Below are 27,564 nucleotides of genomic sequence, written 5' to 3' on the forward strand. Positions count from 1 at the left end.
GTTATCTAGGAGGCCAGGCTGCAGCCACGGCCGGTCTCGAGGGAGAGAGCGCTTCTCTTCTTTTAAGCAGAAACAGTTGAGCAGAATCGAAAAGAGAGGCAAACAATAAAAAATTGTCCTTCAAATATCAATTCATCAATGCGACCTGCGTCTAGAAAATTCAGTCTCAAAATCTCCCTGCACGGCTTGTGCACATAAGGAGTTGGCCTCTCGGTCTTTTCTGTCACTTTCCTGGTATAAATAATTGAGAAAAAGAATTCTGAGAAATGTTTCAAATATCAAAGAAGCGGACCTAATAACATTGTCAATTCCTTTCGGGCAACTTAGTGTTGAATTCTGAAATGCTGACTGAATCAGGATCTTAAAGGCCCACTGTCCACCCTCCGTTCGAAAATATTTTCTTCCCCGGTGACTGTGAGACAATTCGCCCCTAGAACGCAAGGCCGCAAAATGTTTTTGAAAAGAGTAACTAATAACGCAGTTACAGCCACCGCAATCACCCGATTCTGTCATGCTTCTCTCATTCCGTTCCCTCGCAAAGGTTTTTCACTCTCCTGCCCGAGGTCGTCTAGCCTCCGCAAGACAAATTCCCCTTCCTCCTCCGCGTTGGGCGGGAGGTGGGGCGTGGCATTCCGAGAGCGCGAAAAAAAAAAAAAAAAACGGCCGAGGGAGCGCGCGCCGCTGGATTCAGTCTGGCCGTGGCGAGGGAAAAGCGCGCAGCAAGCGGTAGGCACCCATCCTTCTCCCGTCAGTCAGCGAGACGGACAAATGTACATCGTTCGCGGTACGTACGTCATTATTGTGGCCCGTCGGGCCAGCGCAGGAAACGGGGAAGCTGGCTTCCCACAGGAGAGCATGAGAGAGCTTTGAATTGTATTTTCGATGCTTTGCGGCGCGCGTGTCACTGTAGCATTTTGCACATACTATCTCCGGTACCTGATTGAAACACTGGGCTCCTTTGCTTAAAAGGGCCTTCCCTGGACAGTGGCCCTTTAAGTGATCGAGGACATTTGTGTGTATAGTAGGCGCACGCAGCTTTTTCTAAAAAAAGAAAAAAAAAACAGCTTGCCCAATAGGGCAAAAGTTTAGGATAATGCAGTCCACTAGAATATTGTCCACGTAAAAGAGCGTCATGGGGCTGCTTCTTTCGCTAGTTTCAAGAAGAATAGCGCAAGCGTCACACCCGAAGTTGATTAACTAAACGATATATCCAGCGGCGTAAGGTAAACCGGAATATATGTGACAGTGTATAGTATATTCTAGTTCACTATAGACAGTGGGAAATGGGATGGTAGGAGATGCCATCATTTCCTTCAGTGCCTTGATTTTGCTCTCAGATGAAACGTCTGTCTTGACAATGTAGTCATGCTGTTACGGCCCTCGCATCTAGCATATGTCATTCCCTTCCGCACGTACATTTAACCTTACTTTCCCGAAGAGAGCCTCAATGGGTCGCTATATAGGGCTTGAAATGAGTCTTCAGTGAGAGTGTCCTTCTTTAACGCTTTAAAGTTTCTTGCATACTTTCGATATAGCAGGTGAACTCATTTGTAAGTCATTGCATCGAGTATCACCTTCATCATTTATTGGCCTCTTTTTACCACTTCGAGCACAATGTGGTGTCATGAATATCAAACCATTTTTTAGTGCTTTCATAACAAGCTTAATATCATGTAAAAATTTCATTAAAACAATGTTTATTTGCAAAATTAAAATAATGTGCATAATGTACCACACGTTGGCTAATATATGAATTGTAATAACATTTAAAACTCAACCCTACAATGTTTACTTTGACTGTTATACTAATATCTTTAATATCATGCAAGCATTTTGCAATTTACATTACATTTTTATGAAATTTTCTTCGTTGTTACATGAATGGATTCGCATCTAGCGCTAAAGACGGTTTTGATGTAGCAGACGAGTTGCTGTCATGTTAACCTTGAAGAAGCTTCGATGTGATCACTTCTCATTCAGTTTTTTTTTTGTGTGTGTGTGTGTGTTCCTATTGTACAGGCTTGGGAAAAATTCGGACTAAAATGGACAAAAGTAGCTACCATGCCGCAATGTATGCCATGCTTGTCGAACGTTTGCTGAACGACAGTGTTTTTTATATTCGTTCACGTGTGTACGTTGACGACATGCCGCTGCATCATCTACGTTCTGTGTTATTTAATTTCGGGGCTGCACTAACCACGAAACTCGCGAGCGACAGCGTGAAACCAGGCAAAAGCCACCCGCCGCCGCTGAAGCAGACGCGGAGCGAACAGTGAGCAGGTCGCGCCCCTTGCGGTGGCGGAGAGCGCAACTCAAGGAGAAACATTCCCATTGTTCCCGCGGCGATTGAGAAGGCCGTAAGAAAGAGCGCGCGCCCCGTGCTGCAGTGCTGCAGCCATAGAGTTCACGCGGCCGCCACTGGGGACACCTCCGATTGCACCACGGCCGGTCTCGATGGAGAGAGCGGAGAAACGGGCTCTCCCTCGAGACCGGCCGTGATTGCACGTGGCTACCGGATTGGCCCCGCCGGGTGGTGCAGTGGTAAGACGCCCGACCACTGTGCCGGAGTACCCGGGTTCGAACCCGACCTCGGCGGCTGAGTTTCGATGGAGGCGAAACTAAGAGGCGTCCGTGTGCTGTGCGATGTCAGCGCACGTTAAAGATCCCCAGGTGGTCGAAATTACTCCGTAGCTTTCCACTACGGCTCCTCTTTCTCTCTTTCCACTTTCACTCCCACCTTCCTCCCTTCCCTTATGGCGCGGTTGCGGTGTCCACAGAAAACAAGTGAGACAGTTACCGCGCCTTTCCCTTCCTATAAATAAATCAGTTTTTATTTTATTGCTCTGCCGCGGCGGCGAGGGAATTTGCCAGCGACATCGTTCGAAGCTAAGTGCGCTTTTATATTTATTTTTTAGCTTTGAAAGCGTATTCTCCTGCATGCGTGAATGGGCAGGGTGAATGGGCCGTAAAGATTCAGGAGCTCGGGAGAGACCTGAAGGTTGAGCGGGAGAAAAGGATGGCGCTGGAGGCACAGGCAGTAGAGCTGGTTAATAGACCGACCAGCTACAGGAGATAGGGTCTCAGCTCAGGGAAGAACAAAAAAAGCTAGCCGAGCTGGAAGGTCATGTGAAGGCGCTTATGGCGCGGGCAGCTAAAGACCCCGGGTCGGAGCAAAGTCAGGGGGTGGATGAGACCAGCGTGAAGCCCCCTCAGGATGAAGGAGATGGAAAAGAGGCGGGCAGAGAAAATCACCCGGTGGCGGTGGAGTCGCAAGAGGCGGCTACACGATGCTACAGCGAAGTAGCAAAACAGTTCGCGGGAGGGCTAGCGACAAGCCCGGAATCGCGCGAGAAAGGTGAAACGCCGCTACGACAAGAGAACCAACGAGAGCGAACCGGGCGGCAGTTGGCGCAAGCTGGAGATGAAAGGCTACATCGTAGGAGAGTTCTGGTGGTGGGGGACTCAAATGTAGCAAGGTTTGAGGAGGCTGTCCTAGCAACAGTGAAGGGTGACAGGCATTTGAAGGTGGAGGCCCAATCGGGGAAAGGTATGGTTGAAGCGATGACCAAAGCCCAGGAGGTGGTAGGGAACAACAAGGATGTAGAAACCCTGGTCATCATCCATGCTGGACTCAATGATGTCTTGAAGGGGACAAGCCGGAATCTTGGGAGGCAGTTAGAAGTAGGTATAAATAACATAAAGGAGGCCTCTGAGAAAGTACACGTGACTGTATGCACAATTCCGGAAGTAGAAGGGCAGTCCAGCAGAACAGAGGGGAGAGTAGTCGAGGCCAACTGGGTCATTAGGAGCCTAAGCTGACGACTTGGTACACCACAATGGAGGTTAACAGGGATGTGTACGAGGTCGGCCTCCACCCGTTTGCACGAGAAGGCATCCACTACAGCCGGGCCACCGATAGGAGGGTAGGAGGCAGGATAGGCCGCCAGGCAACAGCTTTTTTAGGAGGGCCCAGGGCCCTGAAGCCACTAGTGTAAACAAAGGCGACCAAATGGACGAACATAGACTAGGGAAATATAGAAGCCATAGGAGAAGCAACAGGCATAAGTGCAAGAGCCAGATTAATTCAGACATAGGGTATATTAACATGCAAGGAGGCAGGAATAGGCTAAAATGGGAGGAAATAGAAGAGCAGCTTAGGCAGGGGAAGTTATAATGGTTTATGGATTTGTGGAGACGCATCTTCGGGACATGGAGCAACCACCCTGTAACCCTGATTATGCATGAGAGTACTGCAACAGAGGGCAGCAGAAAGGGAGGGGGAATTGGGGCATTCATCCATAAAAGTACAAATTGGCAAAGAGTCAAACAGGAATGTAAGGAACATTTATGGCTAAAAGGAAAAGTGGCAGGGGAGCAAACACCCCTTGGCTTTGTATACCTGTGGACAGGAGCAACTGCTAGAGGAAAAAAAAATGGTAGAATGTATAGCAGGTGACATTGATGAGCTAAGAAAAGGATGCGAAATAATTATAGTAGGGGACATGAATGCTCATATAGAAGATATAGATGGATACACAGACTCGACAGGTACCATGCTGCTGGATATATGTGAAAGACACGACTTAGTTGTCTGTAACAGTACTGAGAAGTGTGACGGGGTCATAATGTGGGAGGTAGGGAGTCTGCAATTGACAATAGATTATGTGATAATGTCACACAGGATGTACGATAGGCTAAGGGTCATGAACATAGATGAACATGGTGCCAGGAGTCTAGGCAGTGATCATATTAAACGTATCAAGATGAGTTTTGGAATAAAAACTAATTCTGGAATGAAACATGATGACCAGCCAGATGGGATCTTTTACATCGGAGCAGCAAATAGAAACAGCAAGCACCCAAATTGAAGCAGTAATCTCTAAGGATAATAAGGCAGAGTGGACATACACAAAGTTAATGGGACTGTTTGGGCTAGAGTTGGCTAAGGTGCGAGTCAGGAAAAAAATGAGAAGACGAAAACCAAAGAGCTGGTGGGATGGGGAGGTGAAGAAGGCCATAGAGAAACTTCAGGAAGCCTCCAGGGAACACAGATATTCTAAGCATAGGGGGGACCCAGAAGCAGACGAGAGAAAATAGGATAAATACATAAAATGTAGAAGGGAGGCATCCTACTTAATCAATGAGAAAATTAGAAGACAAGGGTCCCAGTGGCTGTCAGAAGTAAACAAAAGGGATAAAAATGCAGCTTAGAAATTCTGGCAACACCTGAATTCCCTTAGTAATAAGACTAGCCTAGAGCAGAGGTCTATTGTTACAGATCAAGGTTTGTGGGGATTCTTTACGGGGCTGCGGCTCCGCTCTGAGAACCGAGGCCACAGCGCTAGCTCCGACCACAGCAGTGGCCGTGAAGAACGTCACACCGAGGCAAACATAGCCAGAGGGCCAAGTTGTTTATTGGGAACGCCCAATGTTCTTCCTCGCGGTGTCATAGCAGCATCCGCGCGCTACGGCGTCGCGGCGTCGTCTCTCTCGGTGCTGCTGCTGTCCGCCGAGATGAGAGGGGAGGAGGAAGGAGGGGCTGTTCTCTCACCTCCGCCCTCTCCGCCACAGCGCCAGGGGAAGGAGGCCAAGAGGGGAAAGATGAGGGCTCCCCGAGAGAAAGAGAGGGTGTTCGCTGCGTCGTGCACGCGAGGGAAATGTTGAATTCCCACAAGGTATTCGGCTAGAAGGGGAAGAGGCAATAGAGCATATACGAATAACGATGTCAGAAAAGTTTAAAGAACAAAGAAATGTCGTAGGTGCCTTAGTAGAGGACGATAGACCAGTTCGTGCAATTGTTGTTAGTGCAAAGAGAGTGGGAAAGGGCTGAGAAGAGAGTACCAAGTAGCACATCAGCAGGCCCAGATGGTATTCCTATTGGGTTATTAAAGATGTTGGGCCCAAAGTCTAAGGAAACGTTAAGAGAGGTGGTGAGCAAAATGTTAATGGATGGCAAAGTTCCTGATGAATGGAGACTAAGTAGAATGAGCATGATATATAAGGGAAAGGGGGACAAAGCTGACATAGGCAACTACCGTCCCATAACAGTAACATCAGTCTACAGGGTGGTGATGCAGATTATAAAGGACAGACTGCAGGCATGGGTAGAGAGCAAGGGGGTGCTGGGAGAGCTGCAGAATGACTTCCGGAAACAAAGGAGGTTAGAGGACAATCTGTTCTCATTGACACAGTGTATCGAGGTAGCAGAAAAGGAACACAGACCCCTATGGCTAGCTTTTCTAGATATCAAAGGAGCCTATGACAGTGTACTTCAAGAAGACTTATGGAGTATTCTGGATGTGTTAGGTGTGGAAAGCGGAGTAACCAATCTTTTAAAATATATTTATAAGGATAACCAGGTGCTAATAAAATGAAAAAAAAAAGGTGTCGAAGCCTGTAGAGGTAAAGAAGGGGCTTAGACAAGGATGTCCTCTGTCACCTTTGTTGTTCATGCTGTACCTGCAAGGATTAGAGGCTAAACTAGAGGGGAGTGGACTCGGCTTCAACCTTTCTTTATTCAAGCAAGGAGAATTTATCCCACAGTCATTACCAGGACTAATGTATGCAGATGATATAGTACTGATGGCTGACAACAGGGTAGATTTGCAGGAGTTGATGGATATCTGCGGTACAGAGGGAGATAAGTTAGGTCTGCAGTTTAGCAGGGAAAAATCGGCAGTCATGATTTTTAATGATAATATGAGGCCGGCAAACATAGGATACAGGAGGACATGCTGGAAGTAGTGGATAAGTACAAGTATCTTGGGGTGTGGATAAATACTGGAGCTGAATACCTAACGGAGCATGAAAAATATGTGGCAGCTAAGGGAAGTAGAAACGCAGCCGTCATGAAAAACAGGGAGCTGTGGAATTACAATAGATATGAAGTGGTGCGAGGGATTTGGAAAGGGGTGATGGTTCCTAGTCTGACTTTTGCCAATGCAGTCCTGTGTATGAGATCAGAGGTCCGAGCACGGTTGGAAATTAAGCAGCGCGGGGTGGATAGGCTTGCTTTGGGAGCTCATGGGAATACGCCAAACCAGGGTGTGCAGGGTGACCTGGGATGGTCTTCTTTTGAGAGCAGGGAAGCTGGCAGCAAGATAGCGTTTGAGCAACGATTGAGAAAAATTGGAGAAAAGCGGTGGGCTAGGAAAGTCTTCAGCTGCCTCTACATGAGGAATGTTGACACAAGATGGAGAAGGCGGACAAGAAAATTGACAAGCAAATATTTGGACAGTAGTAGGGGGATCAGCCAGGAATTATCAATTAAGAAAAAGGTTAGGGAAACAGAGAGGGGTCTGTGGAAAACAGGGATAGAGGCTAAATCAGCATTGGAAATGTACCGAACTTTCAAGCAGGAAATAGCCAAAGAAAACATTTACGATAATTCTAAGGGCAGCCCATTGTTGTTCGAGGCTAGGACAGGAGTATTGCGGACTAAGACGTACCGAGTCGAGTACCAAGAGATAGACACGCTGTGCAGGGTGTGTGGGGAGGATGAGGAAACGCCTGAACACCTAATAATTTCCTGTAAAGGGCTCCGCCCTATAGTTCAAGGCAATGGGCCAGATTTAGCCAAAGCATTGGGGTTTAAGGATAATGAAGGGAAAATAGACTTTAAAAGGGTAGAAATAACCAAACGAAGGTTAGCTGATTGGTGGCTGAAAGGAAGGCAAGAATAGGTCCACACTATATATTACTATTCATGGCTAGGCGGCCTGTGGCGCCGCCGCCCGATTCAAAGGGTTCAGCCTATAGTGAACTAGAATACTAGTATTCTAGTTCACTATAGACCGTTTACAGCGAGTAGTTCAACTCTTCCCTAACAGGTGGCGCCACTAGGACGGCCGTCATTGCTGGCCTTCGGAACGCATCGGTGCGCAGTGCTAACTGCTGCTGTGTATCTTATGTAAGAATACCAGCTGACTTTTAAACAGCGCTGCTTTGATGCAGGTGTCATCTGTATTATCGAAGTATTCTGCGAGGAAGTAGTGCTAATGACCCTGTTGTTTATTGGCGGAAGAACAGAAGACGCTTTCTACATAAGGTGCACATCATGGCCTAGGCAACCGTTTTTCTGGGAGACGTATCACGAGTTCGTGTTCCTTTCTGGGACAAGAAAGCGTCTGTGAATTGCAGAGAATGGCTATACCTCACGCCCCAGCTCGTTTTAGCACCGGCAGTAGCCATGGCAATGCAAGAACGACCCTGACGTTCTCTCAGGAATTGGATATTGAGTCTTTGCACTGCTGCCGAGTTTTTTTCGCAGGGCGTGGAGAGGTACCTTGACGTTGTTATTAATGTCTATGCAGTTATAAGAATTGATTGCGCAGAGAAGGAAAGTTAGTGTGGGCATGTAAGTGAATCTGTTTACTTTAATTAGGTACTATTCCCTGGGATATGCGAAATCGAATCTCGGCCTCGGCGGCTGCTCTTCTCTGGAGCCAAAAACCCAGGCGCCCGTGTTTTGTGCGATATCAGTGCACATTAAAGAACCCCAAGGGGATGGGAATTTCCGCAATCCTCCACTCACAGCCTGAGTCACTTTGGGACGTAACACCGCACAAACAAAACCAAACTTTAATTAGACAAGTACTGCTGAAATACATATATAATAACTGCTGCTTTTATGCTTTTGCTCCCTGCATTGATCACGTGTTCTGATAGGCACCGCTTAAATACGAGTCACCTTCTTTCTTTTGAAATAAAAGTTGTCAGTTCAGCGCTCCGTTCTGTCTACCTTCGTTCTCTTGTGTTGCGTCCTGTTCAGCGCTGTGTTTTCAAATATGGATTTGAACCAACTAGCCCAACAGCAAGTGTTGCTTTTATGAAACTAATGCATGGGCCAATGATAAAGTTTACCATGATAAGATTTTTTATATCCCCGCTTGCTTGGGCTGCGTACTGTGCGTTCTGAATTCCGGTGCAGTTTCCAGTCACCTTCGCCCGAGCGCAGGTGAACGCTACTGAGCGCCAGATGCGGCCTTCAAGCAGCGTAATAGACTTTTGAAGCCAGGACGTTTACAGGAGATAAAATTATATCTTATCAATTGTCGGGGATTACACGCGCGTCCATATTGAGCAGTAAGTATTGTGCACAATGTTAAATGAACATTCATAATGCGTCTCAGCCAGCACAGTCTGAGCATGCGTTAGCCCTTTGCGCAAGAAAATTAAGAAAAAATAATAAGTTTGAGGGAATAATCAGTTTGTAATCTATTCAGTTTTACAGAAAGTCACGTTTTCCACAAAGAGCAATAGAGAGGGAATTGACAAAAAAAGCAAAAAAAAAAAAAAGAGAGTCGACGGCTGATGGGTTTGTCGAAACGTTCTAGCCAATGCAGACATTTAGGAGGACGCAATAAATGAACTACGTGGTTAAATTAAACATTTTTTAGCGCCTACACACACACTATGAGCATTCACAGGAAGTTTTTCGGCTGTCTACAAGCTCGTTGTCCCCAGCGATAGCGGGTACGCCGCACCGTGCAGCCGAGTACTAGCGCGCCGAAAGCCGTCAAACCAGAAGGCCCGAAGGCCAGCGATGGCGGAAGGGTCACATGATCAAATATGGCAGCGCCCATGCGCTCGCGCTGTAAAGGGTCTATACCCGCAACAAGTAGCATGCCTGCACACCGGCCCATGGATGGATGGATGGATGGATGATAGTGGCTCTGCCCTTTGTATCGGACGGCAGCTTGCGCCGCCTAGCCAAAAAATTGAAATATATTTATCTCTTCCCCATTTTTAGCTTCTAATTCGCCCGTATCTGCCCCCCTCCCTTTTTTTCCTGTCTTTATTCTCTTGACTTTTTCCACCAATCCTCTAACCTCTCTTTTGTTATCAGAACGCGTTCCTCTTCCATTCGTCCATCTTCCCCAGCAAATCCCAGCACTCTCTCCAGATCTGCCGCTTTTTCCGCGGGAAGGGCAGGACGAAGTTTTTGGCACCTTATAACAACATGTTCCGTTGTTTCCTCCTCAGTTCCGCACGCCGCGCATAATATATCTACTTCCTGAAATTTTTTCCTGTACGTTTTTGTTCTGAGGGCCCCTGTCCTAGCCTCAAACAGCAATGAGCTCCCTCGTGAGTTGTCGAATAAACTTTCTTTCTTTATTTCCTCCCTAGCAAAAAAATCCGATAGAAAACTAATAGCCTATCAGATTATTGATATTGGTTTTATAGGTCTGCCAGAGTATTGGTCTTATGGGTATCCTAGCCGATTGGTTTTACAGGTCTACTGGAGTATTGGTTTTATAGGTCAATTGTTTACTGGTCGTATAGGCTATGGTTTTATCGGTCCTATGGCATCTGATAAACTGATAGGTCTGTAATGCTAGTACACTCATACCTGTCAATAATCTGATAGACCTACAAAACCAGTAGGCTTCCTATTGGTTTTGTAGGCCCTATGGAATACTGGTCTCATCGAGTAGCTGCGGGTGTTTTACCTCTCCGGACACCTGAAAAGAGAGGGCAGCTATGTTCCATTTTCTAGGGATGAGTTACGCAGCAGGTGCATGTATACACATTTTAATCCACAATGACAGCGGCAACGCATACTGGCACATAATCCAAACATTGACTGCATCCAGGTAGCCCTCGATTCCAATATTGCGGATTTCGGCCCGATGATGTAGTCTCTCGAATGCTAAGGCACCTGAAAGAAATAAAAAATTGCGTTACAGCTTGAAAAATAAGCGATTTCAAGAACGCGACACCACCATGACTTCAAAAAATCGGTCCACACATATACCGGCAACCGCGATTGCGCGCGTATTCATGCGGAGGCAGTTAGGAGGTGCCGCCATTACTGAACGCCGAGGTAGCTGCTGAACCAACATTCCGCCTTGCGCCTCACCACAGGTTCTGCCACTTAAACACAGTGCGCACGATATTCGAAAACAGATTAACGCTAAAAATTTTCATCAATACTTCCAAGAAATCGTGCCGACAACTTTAAAACTCGACATTGCGTTATATCGCACCGCGCGATTCAAATTCCTTTGTTGGCGTGCAGGCAACGGCATTTTGCAACTCAAAGCCACATCATACACTGACAAAGTATAAACGTCAGCCCGAAGTTGCAAGTGATGCACACGCACCTGATCAAAAGCTGAACGTGCGCTGGAACGTTGATATCCTCGAGAAGCACCCCGAAAATCGGCGAAAACTTATAAACACAGGGCACCGACCGAACTGCCGCCCGATCAGCGATCGCGCCAGCGCCAATGCCTCTACGGAGCTGCGCACCTGCGCATGCGCGCCCAGAGGAGAGGTGGAAAGGAGGATGAGAGAGGCCAGCACGGGAACGCTTGCGCGGGAGTGGGAGTGAGAGAAAGGAAACCTACCTCTCCGCTGCGAAGCGCCGCCGGCATCGCGCTACCGCATCGGCAGCTCGAGCCGTACTCGTCGCGTGCTCGATGTCGACTCCTCTCGCTTCGGCGGCGGTTGCAGCGTTGCAGTTGCAGTTGCTTGGACGCGCGCCTCTCAATCCATTTCACCGTCCTGCTCTGCACATGTAGGTGATTGTGACTGAGCTGGGCCCCGACAGAACCGTGCTATATCCGCGTGCTTTCCCATCTCCATTCAGTGATCCAGTAGCAACAGCGTCGCGCGTCTTGCGGCTCCAACCGTACGTAGTTTGTTGAGACCGCGCGCAGCGTTCTCAATTGTTATTGCGGCTAATATTGTACGTTACGGCAACACTCAATAAACGGGATGAATGCGTGAGTTTTGGGGATGTGTCCGAGATGGAAAAGGAAACAATGACAAAGACCTAAAATCTCCAACGTACTGATCCTGCATGCAAGACCCATAAACAAAGGCATACTGATGTATCAGACACATGAACCAATATGTAGTAGTCTACAAGACAAGCATGTATCAGCCTATAAGATGTATGGGCTTCTGCACTGGTCTGATACTTTTCTTATACAACCCACCGATAAACCTATGAAACCAATACTATTGCCTATAGGACAAATATGTACCAGTCTATAAGATTTATGAGTTTCTGAATAAGTCTCATAGAAATGCAGATAAAACACATAGAATACCTACAGAACCAATACCGATTCTTATAAAACCAATAACGCACCCTATTGGTCTTTTTTGCTAGGGCTGTTTTCGAGTTCTATACATACCCAATGCTGATTTTCCTTTCATTCTTTCCTCCCACATTTTCCTTTCTGCCTCCTTTACCTGCTTTTCAATGCTGCTGTTTTGCTGCGGTGTATCTCCAAACTCTAGGTACTTAAATCTGAGCTTTCGGGTTCTGTTAGTCCATTTCGTATTCAGGCTTTTCATGAAGAGGTGCTTGTACATTTTTCGTGCCCACCTTGATTCCTCCATTTCGGTTAGTCTCTGATCATATTTTAGTTTGCTAATTGCCTCTTTAACCTCAAATGATGCCCAGCTCATATCTCCCTGGACTCCTTCATTAGGTGTGTTGCCATGTGCTCCCAATGCCAATCTACCTACCTTTCTCTGTCTGATTTCAAGGCCTGACTGTACTTCTGATTTCATGCACAGGACTGCATTTCCAAAAGTGAGTCCTGGTACCATAACACCCTTCCATACCCCTCTAACAACCTCGTACCTGTTATAATTCCAGAGGGCCCTGTGTTTCATAATGTCCGAACTCCTTTTCCCTTTGTCTATCGTAATTCTTTCATGCTTTTCTCGGTAATTTTTTCCTTCATTGATCCATATGCCCAAGTATTTATAGCTCTCCACATATTCAACCTTGGCCTTGTATTTCCAGCACGTCTCCGCTTTCATCATTAAATACCATTATTCCTGATTTTTCGCTGCTAAATTGCAGTCCCAGCTTTTTGCCCTCTTCTCCACAGATCTTAAGGAGCTCCTGCAACCCATCCCTCTTATCTGCCAGCAGTACAATGTCATCTGCGTACATCAATCCTGGTAGAACTTGTGTTACTTTCTATCCTCCCTGCATATAGCTTGCATCGAATCCCATATTACTTTCCTCCAGGCGCCTTTCCATTTGGCTCATGTATATCATGAAAAGCAGCGGTGACAGTGGGCACCCTTGCCTAAGCCCCCTTTTTATTTTTGCTGGTTTTGTTGTTTCCGTCTCCCATACTATCACTGCCTCATTATCTGCATACACTTCTTGTATGTACTGAACCATGTTTTTATTCAGGCCATATTCCTTCAACTGGTCCCACAGTTTTTTCTGATCTACATTGTCATATGCCCCTTTAATATCTAAAAACGCTATCCATAATGGTCTCTGACTTGCTGCTGCTGTTTCTATACACTGGGTAACCACAAATAAATTATCCTCTAGTCTTCTGTCCTGCGGAAACCATTTTGTAGTTCTCCGAGGATATTCCCTCCTTCTGCCCATTCCTCCATCATTACTTATACTAACTGCGTTGCTACCCTGTATATAACTGATGTAACTGTGATTGGCCGATAGGACTTTATGTTATCTCTGCTTCCCTTGCCTTTGTATATTAGTCTCATCCTGCTTAATTTCCAATCTTTTGGTACTTGTCCGCCCTTTATTGTTTGTTCAATCAACTGTCGCAATTTTACTTTGCTTTTTTGTCCTAATCTGGTAATCAATCCCATAGGTATGCTATCTGGTCCTGTCGCTGTTCCCAAGGGGACCTTCCGTTCTATTCTTTCCCATTATCTTGCTGTCATCTCCTTGTATTCTTGCTCCTCGTCCCTGTGGCCCTCATTATTCTCCATTTCTTCTGCGGCATTCACTTCCAGACTGACAAAGGCTGTTTCTATTGTGCGCCTAACATATTCCTGTGCTTCCTCTCCCTCCACTCTTTTTCCTTCCTGTGTGGTCAGTGAGTGTTGGACCCCTTCCGTCTTTTTTGCTTGTAGCCTTATGTGGTTCCAAAACCTCTTTGCAGCATTTTTATCTTTTTTACTTATGTCCATCATCCACTGGATCCCAGCTTTTCCTATTTGGATTTGGATTAAGGTTGACGCCTCCCTTTTTCTCTCAAGGTACTCCTCCCATTTGGATTCTACTTCCCTTGGTGTGGCTCCCCTCTTCTTTGCTAATCTATGCTCTCTGGATGCCTCTTGACGCCTCGTTATGGCTGCTTTAACTTCAGCATCCCACCAGCTTTTTGGTTTATATTTTCTCTTTCCTCTTCTAATCTTGCCCTTTTTTAGCTCTCTTTTAAATACTTCTATTAGGTCATCGTATGTCCATTCTCTATTTGGTTGTTGGTTTACTATGGCCTCAATGCACTTTGACCATTTTTCCAACTGCATATCATTGAGTTTCTGGTTGCTTTCACATACCTGCATTTTTGTTGCGGCCGCTGTCCCACCAAATTGGAGTTTAATTCTTTTGTGATCGCTTCCTAAGCTCTTCACCCCTTCTTCATCAATTTCCATACCTACTAACCTGTCATACAGCTTGTGGGACATCAGTCGATTGTGGAATGAGAGTTATTTCTCTCCCATGTTATTTTTCCCTCACACTTTAGCTCTGAATTAACTATTGTGAGATCCTGGGTTTCACAAAATGTTCCTAACATTTTGCCTGTCGTATCGGTAGCTCCATCAAAAAATTCCATATGGGCATTCATATCCCCTAAGATTATCACTTCCTTATTCTGGCCAAATTCCTCTATGTCTTTAGCTAAACATCTGAAATGTTCTGAATTTTCCTCATTCGAGTCATTTCCTGTTTTTAGGTAAACAAACCCTAGTACTGTATCTAGGTTCCCACTCTACCCTGGAGCCATATATGTTCTCTGCAGCTTTCTGTTATCCTTTTCCAATCTTTTTTTTTTTTTTTTGTACGCAAACTTGCCATAAGACATATTATATAAACTCATGTAAATGGTTTTCCGTGAGGAACCGGAGCAGGCTCCCGCTCTTAGCGTTGTCGGTGAGCCATTTAGAAAAGTCATCTTCCCTTGTTGTGGTTAGACCCACTTCGCGCAGAATCTTTGTCCTTGATTCCCTTGTCCCTGCACAAGTCCATAGCAGGTGACGAACATCCACTTCTGCAGCTGGTGTGGAACACTTTGGGCATGTTGTTGGTCCGATTTCAGCTTGCGATTCCCATCGGCATTTTACCGACGGGGTAAGGGCCGCCCCAGCTCTTATCCTTCTAAGGGAAACCTCCTCCAATCTCGTTAAGTTACGAGAGAGTGGGAATGTACACGGGGGAATGAGGGCACGTGTACTTTTCCTTAAAGAGGATGCTAAAATGGAAACAGCGGAGCGGGCATCGAAAGGGAGCCTGGTGGGGGGCGCATTAGTGTGTGGAACTTCGTGTGTGAGGTGGTCAACTTTTCTCTGCTCAGCGTTCTCAGCATTGTCTTGTGTCCAATGTATCTGGATGCTTATCTTTGTTTTTTTATTGAGTGCGTGGATTTCCTGGGTAACAAATAGCGTCTTGGCCTTTGATTAGCGCCCCCAGGCCACCTCCTTTTCGGTCCTTCCCTTTTCTATTGCACCCCAGCCATGAGTATCCTTCAATGTGTGGAGGTTCTTCACTGTCTCTAAGGTGGGTTTCTGCTACACCATATACTACAAAATTTCCAGTTTGCAGCTGCTCCTGAATTTCATCTCATTTAATTCTACTTCTACCCCCTTGCATATTAATGAAGGCCAAATTTACGGGTTGTTTCTTTTTCCTCCTCCGTGCCTTCGTCCTGCCCTTCCTACCTCATCTTTGTCTCCTACTTCTCGGTATGCAGGGGCAATCTGCTCGCCTGTAAAAAAGCTAGCGCCCTTCGCCCCATCCGCAGCCCAAGCTGCCATCCCGCTGGTGCGGTGTAATGGATGCCATCAGGAGTGAAGGGGAGGTAGTTCCTATCCCCATGTATCACCCTGTTCACATCCATGACATCGCACCTGAGGGCCTTCCCTACCTCCCAGATCATCTCATTAGCCCTCAGTACTTGGTGTGCTACGTACGGGCCCTGTCCCTTGACTGCCGGCACTGTGCACAGCACTATGTGCACTTTCTCAGCTGTAGCCCGTAGCTTCGCCACCCCTGTTCTTATCTGCCTGCCTAGGTTTTGTCCCCTGTTCTTCAGCACGTCGTTTACTCCGGCATGGATGATTACCAGATTGTCTCCTTCTCTATTTTCCCACAGCATATCCCTTGTCCTCTCCACTACCTGCCCAAAACACTCGCCCGGCCATGCTTTCCATGATTCTTAGCGCGCCCATGGTGGCTAGTATAGCATAGAGAAAGAGATTGGTGTTCCTGTATACACTCTATGTATACGCTCCCTGCGGGAGCATATACAGGAACACTAATGGTGGCTGAAGTGCAGCGCCCTCAGCTTTCTCTCTAGTTAGTGTAAGGAACTCTATGCCCGTAGCGGTGCCGAAACGTCGTCAATGTGCTTGTGTTTTGTATGTTTTTTACTTTTCCTCTGTGACTTCGGCGAGTGCTGTTTTTTTCAATATGCTAATTCATTTTCTTGCTTTTCAACCATCAACCTTTCAACTTTTCACTGCTTTTCATGATGATGATGATGATTATGTGGCAATCCCTTTGCATCGGGGGGGCGCACGATGTGCACCCTAGCCGTTTACATGACATAAGTCTTAGCATATACACACACACAGCCACACACAGACCACTTAAACACAGTCGGGGGGTGCGTTCGCTGGAGTCACCGAGTTCGCCTTCGGCTTGCGCTGCTGAGTCGACCCCCACCACTGTCGAAGTCGGCTTTTTGTTGCCGCCACCGCCGCGTGCGGAGTGTCACCGTCAGAGGCGGCGAAACCCAGCGCCTGCAGTAGGGTGGTGCCCTCTGGGTGTCGCGGTGCCAATTGCGGGCAGTGGAGGACCAGATGCTCTATGTTCTCCTGCTCCCCACCGCACGTTTGGCAGCGTCCCGCCTGAACCACCGGAGACTTGTCGAACCTCTGCCGGTACAACAGAGTGCGCAGCGCCCCAGTACGCGCCTCGAGGAAAAGGGCGCTCCCACTGCCGTTGTCGTACAGCTTCTCCGGGGCCGGGGCGGTCTTGTGTGTGCGGTAGAGAAGCAGTGTTGACTTCGCGCACATTGCTGCGCGCCACTGCTCCGTCTCCTCTTCTCGGACGCGCTCCTGTACCTCCCTGGACCACTTCCGCTCGCTTGCCTCCTGCACCGGTTGCCTCAGGAGGCCAAACTTGCGGCTCAGCGTGTGTAGGCGCGCAGTCCAGGTTGTGCGGATACCTTTGAGATACAGGTAGCGGAATATTCGGCGTGCCCACCTGCAGTCGGGCATAGTCCTCAGGCGGCCCTCATAGGCAAGCTTACTGCGCGCCTCGCGTGCCTCAAACGAAGACCAGCCGAGTTCGCCCTGTATGGCCTCGACTGCAACCCGGCCATGGCAGCCCAGTGCCACTCTGCCCACTTCACGCTGGCCACGTTCCAACCATGATCGGGTTTTGGCCGATAAGCAGAGAACCGCATTTGCAAAAGTTAATGCAGGCACATGAACAGCTTTCCATAGTTCGCGGACCAGCATATACCTATTGCAGCCCCACAGGCAGCGTCGGCGTAACATGTTGCCCGCCCTGCGGCTGGACTGCCGAACGTGGTCTTCGTGAGCCTCCAAAGGCACAGGCGCCGATCCGATGAGTACACCTAGGTACCGGTACTCGGTAGCCCGGGGTATGGTGTCACCGTTGGGCAGGGTCACCTCAGCCCCACTGGGCGGGCTCGAGAATTGCAGCACTGCGGACTTCCTGGCGTTGAATTGAAGGCCCAGTCGGTGCACACAGGTGGCGGCCAGGGTGACCAGTTGCTGGAGGGTGTCCACATTCTCTGCCAGCAGCACCAGGTCGTCGGCGTATGCAAGGCCTGGCAGAACCCACACTTCCGGCATTCCCTCGTACATATGGGGAAACGGGAAGCCCAGCCCTGACTCAAGCAGGGTTTGCTCAAGGCTTGCAACATAAAGCGCATATAGGAGCGGTGAGAGTGGGCAGCCCTGTTTGAGGCCCCTCGTAACGGGCACGGGCTCCGAGCGGGCGCCACCAAAGCAGGCCACAACCGTGTTCTCGGAGTACAGCCGGCGCAGTAGATTTATCCACACCGGTGGCATTTCCAACTCTCCCAGACGATGGAACAATGGCTCATGGGGGACGCTATCGTATGCCTTGGCGACGTCCAGGAAGCAGCCCACCAGGCCCCGAGCTTCTTTTCGAGCAATTTCCATCGTCTGGCTAAGCACAAAGAGGTTGTCCTCTAGGCGTCGTCCTGGGCGGAATCCATTCTGAAGTTCAGTAAGCACACTCGCATTCTCTGCCCATCCACTCATCCACCCTTTCAAAATGTGGGCGAACAGCCGGTAGAGTACGCTCGTTACGGTGAGCGGTCGGTAGTCTCGCAAGAGCCCCGCATCGCCTCCTTTCTTTGGTACGAGGCTAACTCTGCCACACTGCCAGCCCGACGGGATCGGGTCGCCATCTATTATTCCGGTGAATATGGATGCCAGGATATCCCGCGCAGCATCGCCGAAACACTTAACCACACCTGCCGGGATGCCGTCGAGTCCCTGCGCGGTGTGCGCTCCAATGCGTAATATAGCGCGGTCTAAGGCCGCTCGCGTGACCTTCCACCCAGGCTCGGATCCTCCTTTGGGCTCGTTGGGGGCCGGCTGGGCTGAGCGTTCGTGGCGTGTCATAGGGTCCAGAGGCAGGGGGGATTCGTATGTCTGCGACATGTGTCGTGTGAGGTGTTGTGACATATCGTTGACAGGTTGACCAGTACTTTCGTCCCTGATTGTCGGGGCAGTGTCTCTTTTGTCGAGTGATGTCACGTAAGACCAGAACTTTCTGGTACCACTGCGACCTGCGCTTGTGATGGCTCTGATCTGCTCGTGGTCATATTGGGCTATCTTGCGCTGGACCATCTCCTGCATGGCATGCTTGCACTGCAGGTACACACTCCATGCTCGTTGGCACTCTTCATCCGATCCGCTTTTCACAGCATGACGGTGAAGTCGGTTAGCCTCGCGACGCGTCTTCAGCGCCGCCTGCACCTCACAGTCCCACCAGCCTTTGCGTCGCACGCCTCGCCGAGAATTTGTCCGCACTTCGTGCTTCTGCATCACACGACGCAGCTCCCCGACGAACTCCTCGTACCTAGTGGCCTGATTGCACTGCAGACTGTGCTCGAATTCCGCCGCGACAAGCTCGTAAGCTCTCACAGGCAGGTATCGCCGGGCCGGTTCCCGATTCTCTCTACGTGCACCTCGCCAGACGGAGTATGTGAGCGTGATCTTCAGGCGGTTGTGGTCGCTGCCTGCACTGAAGGTGCCCTCCTCGTCAATATGGATTCGGTGCACGCGTCGGGAGAGGTCGCCGGACGCGAGGGCATAGTCAATGCAACTGCGGCTGCTCCTTGCACACCATGTGAACTCCCCTTCACAGTCCGGGCGGAGGTTTAATACCTCAAGGGAGAGTGCATTGGCTGTTTGCAGCAGGAGCTCGCCATTGAAATCTTGGTAGCCGTCTAGCGGCTGGATGTGTCCATTGAAGTCCCCTATCACCAGCACTTCCTTGGAGCCCGCCCAGCGTCTCACCTCGGTCGCGACACATTGCATGACACTGGCGTTGCCTTCGTGGTAGCTGCCTGTCACTGTCAGATAGACGACGCCCACAACAAGTGGCACACCCATGAGGACTCCGCTGATCCATAGATGCTCACTACACTCACAGGGTATTTCTTGCCATGATGTGCCTTGCCGACATAGGAAGCCGATTCCGCCACCCGATTCACTCGATGTCTTTTAGCGCTACATAGCGGCTAGTTAGCGCAATGCAGAGCCCATTGAAATCGAGGTTGCAGGCACGTTCTTCAAGTGGGTATTGGTCAAAAAGCATTTTGGCGGGATCGTGGCGAGGATGGCGAGATTGTTGCCGTTTCTTCATTTTGCATTTGCAGCAATTTTGGCTCTTAGAGCCATGAGCTAGAGATTTTGATAGAGTGGCCTGAAGCAGAATGAAAACTTGTCGTGTCGTATTAGCGGCAGCACTACAATGTGAGAGAGGCTGACAGCAGCCTTCAAAAATGGCCTGCATGCTCCCGGGAAGCAGCGCGGAGAGAACCTCACCAAGAGAAAAAGTTGACTGAATGACAGTGGCGTAGATGTCTCGTTGGTCTCGTCCTGGCCGCGACGTATCGCCTGTTCACGTTGAGTCAGCACCTCAGCACTGCGACTGCATGTCTCGGCCGTCAAGTCAGCTGGTTATCCCTTTCATGGCTTTCCTGCGCTTTGTGTGTTTCATCGTGAGTAGCCACCTCGACGTTGGTCTGTGTTATGATAATTTTTAGGTCATGTTAGCCTGTCAGATAGCTCTTAACGAGTGCGTTTTATCAAAGAACGGGCAGCGCATGGGCGTAAGCGGCACTGCTGCCTTTCACTTGACTTTCACAAGTTCAATGCACTATTGAAAACGATGCGGCCGATTTGTAGGACGTGGGACACCAGCGATGCAGAAAAAAAAAAGAAAATAAAAGAAAAAAGCGAATTGTCATTAAAAAAGTCGACGTTCTAACTGCTTAGGTCTGTGAAACTAGAAATGATTGTCTTCGGTTATTGGCGATCCTTGTTATGTCTCTTTCTTCCTCTCGTTGTATATTGACCGATGGCTTGTGTTGGTGCTTCTTTGCTTGTCATGTTATCAATGTCCTGCGAGGGTCATACTGGTGCGAACACATCTCTTTAAGAAAAGAAAAAAAAAAAAGCTCTCCCTATTTGCGAAAGCTTGCTGCTCAAGGTGACATGTGAGTTACGGAAGAAGGAAGAGTGAGATGCAGCTGCCAGTGTGCGGGACTCGCAGTAGCCCTGTGATAACGACGAAGTGTTTGTTATTGCACGCGCGCACGCAGAGCGAACGTGGAAGAGAAAAAAAAGGATACAGAACGGCTGTAGAGCAGTCGATTTTTACGAACTGCCTTCTCCACGATATAACAGGCCCTTTGCTGTTAGCTTCGCGGGGTAGCTTTGAGTATGGGGTGTGTAGGGAGTTGGGGCGCCAGCATGTAGCTGAGAGCTGCCAGTCTTGAGCAGTTTGTAAATTTTTTTTTTTTTTCCCCTTCGGGGGCCTCATCTCCGTGCTCCCTCTCACTGAGTATTTTCACGATGTTCAGCACATAGTGTCTCGCAGGGAGATGAAAACTGTGAATTGGTGCTTTGCATATACATTTTGCTTGTGATTCGGTTTCTGCTTTGTTTACTTTTTCTGTGTTTGGTGTGTTTGCTCTGCTTAGTTCCCTTTCTGCCTGCAAATAAAATTAATCGTAGGCGGTCACTGGTACAGAAAGGGCTTAAGTCATTTGGTATAATGCCTAGCATTAAGTAATAAGAAATCAAGTTGCTATAAGCAGCATAATATGCAATTAATGTGTGGTTTAGGCTTTTATTGATGAAGCTGTCACTATAGCAGAGATGAAACCATCACCAAATTGCTAACAGCTGTAACTTTGGGTATGTGAAGCAAAGGACATGCAGCTCCTTTAACTAGTCAAGGACAGGTAAATGTCACGCCTCTCGTTTTGCACATGGGCCCTAGAATGACATCCACAAAGTTGTTCAAGTTAGATCTTTTTGATCAAGTAGTGAGAGGCCTCATTTTTGGAATTGTTTTTCTTATCTGCCAGGTAGGCTTATTTCCTAAGTCATCATAAACTTGTGGGCTTGGCATGGCTGCACCATATTGCAATTAAATTTTTCGTCCATACTTTTGTGAGGGTAGGACAGGTATGGTTTCTAGTTATAGCAAGTCCACCTAATTTGCCCACTTTTAAAACACGGTTAATTGTTTTTTTGTGCCGCATGCTTTACACATGCTTTATGTATGGCAACACTTCAAAGGTGTACATCATACAATTGTGAAGATATCATAATATGCATCATTTCATTGCCCTGTCATAATATCACAAACATAATTTGCTTTATATGTCTATAAGAATCTGCCACAGAGCTGGTCTGAATTATTCATTGGTGCCCTTGTCACTCTGAGGTTGTTTCACCAGATGAGTTGCCACAGACTGTCGTATTCTAAATGCACTTGCACCACAACAGGAGGTTGTCTATTTCAGAATTCTGTGGAGCGCTTGTGGTTGTGTAGTGGAGATTTCACTGGGGCTGTTGTTATGCACATCCAACACCTGTGGGCTTCTTGCCTCAGTATTATACCTGTGTGCAGGGGACAACATAGGCTCTTGGTCAGTGCAGATGAAGAAGTGAGCTCCCACTGCGTCATGGACCGCCACTTGGCATCGACCTCTTCCAAGTGAGTAATTTATAGTTTAATTTCTCCTGCAGTGGCTGTGCCCATCTTTTATAGATCCTTTTCAGTCCTGGAACTGCGCCTCCAAAAGCGGCCGCATTTTATGCCAAAGCACGGATATGGCACTGCGGTCAAAGTTTGCGCCACGCTGGCTGTACGCCGATATGGCAGTGCTGCCAGCACTGCAGTAGCTGCGCGCATTTGTTTTTTTTTTTTTTTTATAAAACTATCCTTTTTTCTGTGTGTCTGCGCATTCTCAGCTTTACGGCACATGTTACCCTGCAGATCAATAGTAGCGCTGGCCCTGTCCAAGAAGTTTTAATTGGCGATTTAAAAGTACCATGTGCTGCCGGACGTTATTTCTCGAGTACAAAATTTCGAAAAGAATCACTGAGATGGTAGGTGGTGTCTTTCAGCTATCTTTTTAAAAATTGACTGAGCAACCATATTACAATGCATTTTGAACCATAATATTTCAGGTGGCACCGGCATAACTGGGGGAAGAGACACTTCTCTCTTCCACGAAATGGCCGTTTGTCTTGCAACTTGGAGAGAACGGTACCCCGCAGAGACAAATTGTTGCGAACAACATGAAGGGTGTGCACGCACTTCTGGGAAGGGGATATTGTGAAATTCTATAAACATGCAATTACCGAAGTGGTTAAAACCTAGCAGGCGGCATGGCTCCTCAGTCGTGGTGCATACTAGCATATGCCCTAATCATCTATTGTACAATCTGAATGGAGAACAGCAAAAATAAAAAAAGCAACAACAAAGTTATATGCAGTGGCACAACACAAAGCGAGGTTGGGAAGATACTGAGTAAATCAGCGGAGTGAAATTTAATCAACGGGTGAAAAAAAAAAGCATCATCATCATCAGCCTGACTACCCACTGCAGGTTGAAGGCCTCTCTCATATTTCTCCAATTAACCAGGTTCTGTGCTGGCTGCATCCACTTGACCCCTGTGAACTTCTTAACCTCTCCGCCCACCTAATTTTCTGCCGCCCCCTGCTACGCTTTCCTTCCCTTGGAATCCGGTTTGTTACCCTAAGCGATCATCGGTTATCCTCTCTTCGCACTACATGTCCTGCCCATGCCCATTTCTTCTTGATTTCCACTAGAATGTCAGTGATTTGACTTATTTCTCTGACCCACTCTGCACGCTTCCTATCTCTTAATGTTACCCCTACCATTTTTGGTTCCATAGCCCTCTGGGATGGAGCGCATTTGGCAAGCACTCGCAGATTGACTAGCAGCTTACCGGTATAGCTCAAGAGGAAAGTACACAACAGTTGCATCTTACCTGCACTCACCTATGGGGCTGAAACGTGGAGGCTAACCAAGAGGGTTCTACTTAAGTGGAAAAAAGAGCACTTTATGGTTTATCTAGAGATCGGCAGCTCTGGATGAAAATGGGCATTGACCATAGGTTTATTTTTATGCAAGCTAAGAGCTAGTGCCTGGGTCCGCGAAGTCATAAGTTGTGGAATATCTGCCAGCAGACTACTGGTGTCAACGTTGCCCATGTGGATCTGACAATTACTTTGCTATGAGATGGTGAGGCGATTGTGCACACTTTGCAAACTATGCAAAGCCTGTTGGACCTCTAAATGTGGAGGGACTGTCTACCACAAACGGCAAGTTTCTGAATTTGTGAGCAAAGTGGTGTAAAGTGTGTTTGAAAACGACGAAGGCACTGAAAAGAAAAAGCGCGCTATATTAACCCATGGAAAAATGTCCACCTTGTGGCCCCTCATTTCACGAAGAGGCCGGCTGATTCGTGCCATTTTAGCTGGCAGCAAAAACGGTTACAAATTAGCTAACTGAAGAGGTGAAGGAAGTGCCAAAAGCTTTTATGAAAGCATGAAAGACTTGTCCATGACAATAAAAGGAGGTGTGTTGATCCTTTATAAGGCCCACAGTCCGGTAATCGTCTCAAGCCTCGGGTTCAAACGACATCAACGGACAGAAGCGTCACACATATGGCTCGCATTTTTGGAAGGGCGTGTATCTTATTGCTATTACTAAAAAATAATGATGAAGAAAACGTTTGTTTGGATGCAACAAGTTGAAATAGGAGTGAGGATAGCGAGCACGCACTCGTTTCCGGCAACGCACCTAGTTCACTTTGGAAGCTCGAAAAATTGGGGGGACGCCTAAGATGCTATAGCGTTTCACACATACGGACGATGCTTGTCACTTTTTATTTTTACAATTTTTACAAACCGATATACTTAGCATCGAGGCCGTGTTGGTCAGCTCAGACCTGGGAGTTCAAATCCGGGTCATTGAATAGGCTTCTCAGGTTGCTGTCAGCCATAGACTGATAGCCACCTTACACGAATCGTCTGCATTCTGCCTTTTCTGAAGAAATGAATGTTTTGCAATCCAATAGCATTGGCAAACATTGGCTTTCCATTATGAGCAGTACACCTCTTAACGCAGTTTTTATTTTTTTTCTTCAGCTATTTCAGTTATTTAATTGATCATCGCACAGTCTGAATTTTATTTAATTAGCATCATCAAACATTGGCTTTCAGAAATTCTGAGCATCTGACACCTTTGAACCCCCTTTATCCTATTTTTCAATTTCTTTAATTTCTCGATCAATTAGTTTCAGTGATTTCGTTAACTCATCGCTGCCTGTTAAAAAACAATCGGTCATCGATCACTAGAACCAGGAATTACCATGGTACGATTTCTTTTATGCAGGCCCCGATTATTTCTGAAACGCGGTGCGGACTGCACCTACTTCGGCGATGACTTTTCGACTAAAGGAAGTGTACAACCTATCGCTCGTCACCTTACGCAACTGACAAGATCCCCCTCAAGTGTTGGAGCATGCGTCACTACTCCTCATTGTTTGCACGTATACACTGCATGCATGTACGCTGGCATTAAAACCAAATGGCACAAGAAAGTGACTGTTCTGCCCAAAGTGGTAATTATCACAGACACCAATTTATTTCTAAGCAGTAATCACTCTTACTGTCATGGGACACAAGTCTGTAAATTTATAAAGCACAGATAATGACGTCACGAAATGCAAGTAACGCTTCAGCGCAGTTAGGAAGCACAGGGGAACGCCGCACTTCTGTAGCAGACGACGCTCTTTCCTGGCGCAAAGGTCGACAGCAGCGCTGCGGTAACGGGAGCAGCGGCGGGGCAAAAACAGCATTGAATGTGTGGGGGCTCTTACTAGGCTGTCGGGCCTCGTCTGAGCTCTAGGCCGCGAACTCCGAGCTCCCGCACTTCAGTGTCATTTTTGGTTCGGTTGTGAAACCTTATACCATCTTTCTTCGTTTTAAAATTTCCTCCCCCCCCCCCTTCTCCATGGTACCTATAGATACTGCAGGTATTCTAAGTCAAAATAAATAGGGTCCACTGTAATGAAGTTCTGTTCAGTAAATGGCAGTCTAGCTTTGGGTTAGGATCAAAAGGAGGATGGAAGGCAGGGATATCGGGGATATTACGAACTTAATCTACATTATATGTCTATAAGAATCATTGTTGCAGAACAGCTCTGAAGTATTCGCTGCTGTGCTTGGCACTCAAAGCTTGTTTCATCAGATAAATTGCCGCAACTTGTGGTATTCTAAGTGCATTTTCGCCGTAACAGGAGGTTGTCAAGGTTGTCCATTTCAGAACTCTGTGGCATGCTTGTGGCTGTGTAGTGCAGATTTCACTGGGGCTTTTGGCATGCACATCCGAGACCTGTGGCCTTCTTGCCTTGCAGTATTATACCTGTGTGGAGGGGACGACGTAGGCGGCGTCTCTTGTTCAGTGCAGATGAGGAAGTGAACAGGAGCTCCCACTGCGTCATGGACGACCACTTGGCATCGACCTCTCTGCCAAGTGAGCAATTTAGTTGGATTCTTCTCCACTGTAGCTCACGGTTTGGTTTCAACAGCCAAACCATGGCTGTGCGGTTGGGTTGGGTTCAGACCTCATGGGGAGGGGGAGAGCCAAAAACACCGCTGAATGCCAAACTGCAGTGTAATTTCGGGTTCTGTTGTGAAACCTGCAATGGCTTGCCAGGTTGCCATTTTTGTTTAAAAGGTTTATACCATGTTTTTTGTTTTTAAGGTATCCTCCCTACCTTCAGGTGCTGCAGATATTCTAAATCAGTAAATAAAAGGTCCACTGTAATGGTGTTTTGTTCAGTAGCTGGCAGTTTAGCTCTATGGAAAGCTTAGATTAGGAGCAAACTGTCATAATTTACCCCATACTGTCTCTAGACATGATGATACTGCATATACCCCATTTGAGGCTGGTGGAGGAACATTATCCTCATTCATAAGAAAGGGGACTCTAAGGACCTTAAAAATTACAGACCAATCAGCTTACTGTCTGTTACGTACAAGGTATTTACTAAGGTAATCGCTAATAGAATAAGGACAACCTTAGACTGCAACCAAGCAAAGGATCAAGCAGGCTTTCGGAAACAGTACTCTACTATCGATCATATCCATACAATCAATCAGGTAACAGAAAAATGCTCGGAATATAACCAGTTCTTATACATAGCATTCATTGATTACGAAAAAGCATTTGACTCAGTTGAAACCTCGGCGGTGATGCAGGCATTGCGAAATCAGGGGGTAGACGAGCCGTACGGGAAAGGGCTGGAAGATATATATAGTGGCTGCACAGCAACCATAGTTCTTCATAAAGAAAGTAACAAAATTCCCATAAAGAAAGGTGTTAGGCAAGGAGACACAATCTTCCCAGTACTATTCACAGCTTGCTTAGAGGGAGTATTCAGAGACTTAGAATGGGAGCAGTTAGGGATAAGGGTAGATGGAGAATACCTCAGTAATCTGCGATTTGCTGATGACATTGCCTTGCTAAGCAACTCAGGGGATGAACTGCAAATAATGATTGACGCCCTAGACAGGAAGAGTAGAAAGGTAGGCTCGAAAATCAATATGCAGAAGACTAAGGTAATGTTCAATAGCCTCGGGAAGGAACAGCAGTTTACATTAGGTAGCGAAGTACTGGAAGTAGTAAGCGAATATGTCTACTTAGAACAGGTAGTAACCGCAGATCCAGACCATGAAAAGGAAATAACAAGAAGAATAAGATTGGGATGGAGCGCATTTGGCAAGCACTCGCAGGTTATGACTAGCAGCTTGCCGGTATCGCTCAATAGGAGAGTATATAGCAGTTGCATCTTACCTGTACTCACCTATGGGCTGAAACGAGGAGGCTAACCAAGAGGGTTCTACTTAAGTTGAGGACAACCCAGAGGGCTATGGAATGAAAAATGGTAGGGGTAACATTAAGAGCTAGGAAGCGTGCAG

At 47.4% G+C, this 27,564-nt stretch overlaps 1 protein-coding gene and 2 long non-coding RNA genes across 6 annotated transcripts in view; 2 read left to right on the plus strand and 1 right to left on the minus strand.

Annotated features, from left to right (window-relative positions):
* Positions 1-3,138: 3,138 nt before the first annotated feature.
* LOC146174588 (uncharacterized) lies at positions 3,139-6,046 on the plus strand. Its single transcript, XM_084585414.1, is given in 2 exon segments — positions 3,139-3,823; positions 3,826-6,046. Coding segments are annotated over 2 exon segments (855 nt in total). The 3' UTR covers positions 3,996-6,046.
* A 3,801-nt stretch (positions 6,047-9,847) lies between these two features.
* LOC146174589 (uncharacterized) overlaps positions 9,848-27,564 on the plus strand; it is a 29,568-nt gene continuing 11,851 nt past the window's right edge. The window contains exons 1-4 of one of the 4 annotated variants that reach the window (XR_014701904.1): positions 9,848-10,086; positions 22,175-22,261; positions 24,974-25,106; positions 25,998-26,116. This is a non-coding gene — a long non-coding RNA (uncharacterized LOC146174589). Of the gene's footprint in view, positions 10,087-19,743; positions 20,253-22,174; positions 22,262-24,973; positions 25,107-25,997; positions 26,117-27,564 lie in introns of those variants that run through there. The other 3 variants (XR_014701903.1, XR_014701902.1, XR_014701901.1) reach the window with 3 other exon arrangements.
* LOC146174590 (uncharacterized) lies at positions 10,518-11,231 on the minus strand. Its single transcript, XR_014702283.1, has 2 exons — positions 11,106-11,231; positions 10,518-10,660 (listed from the first exon to the last, which is right to left on the minus strand). It is a non-coding gene; the product is annotated as an uncharacterized LOC146174590 (long non-coding RNA).

Source organism: Amblyomma maculatum, chromosome 11 (assembly GCF_055883805.1).
Source record: "Amblyomma maculatum isolate TAMU_Amacu chromosome 11, ASM5588380v1, whole genome shotgun sequence".
NCBI lineage: Eukaryota > Metazoa > Arthropoda > Arachnida > Ixodida > Ixodidae > Amblyomma > Amblyomma maculatum.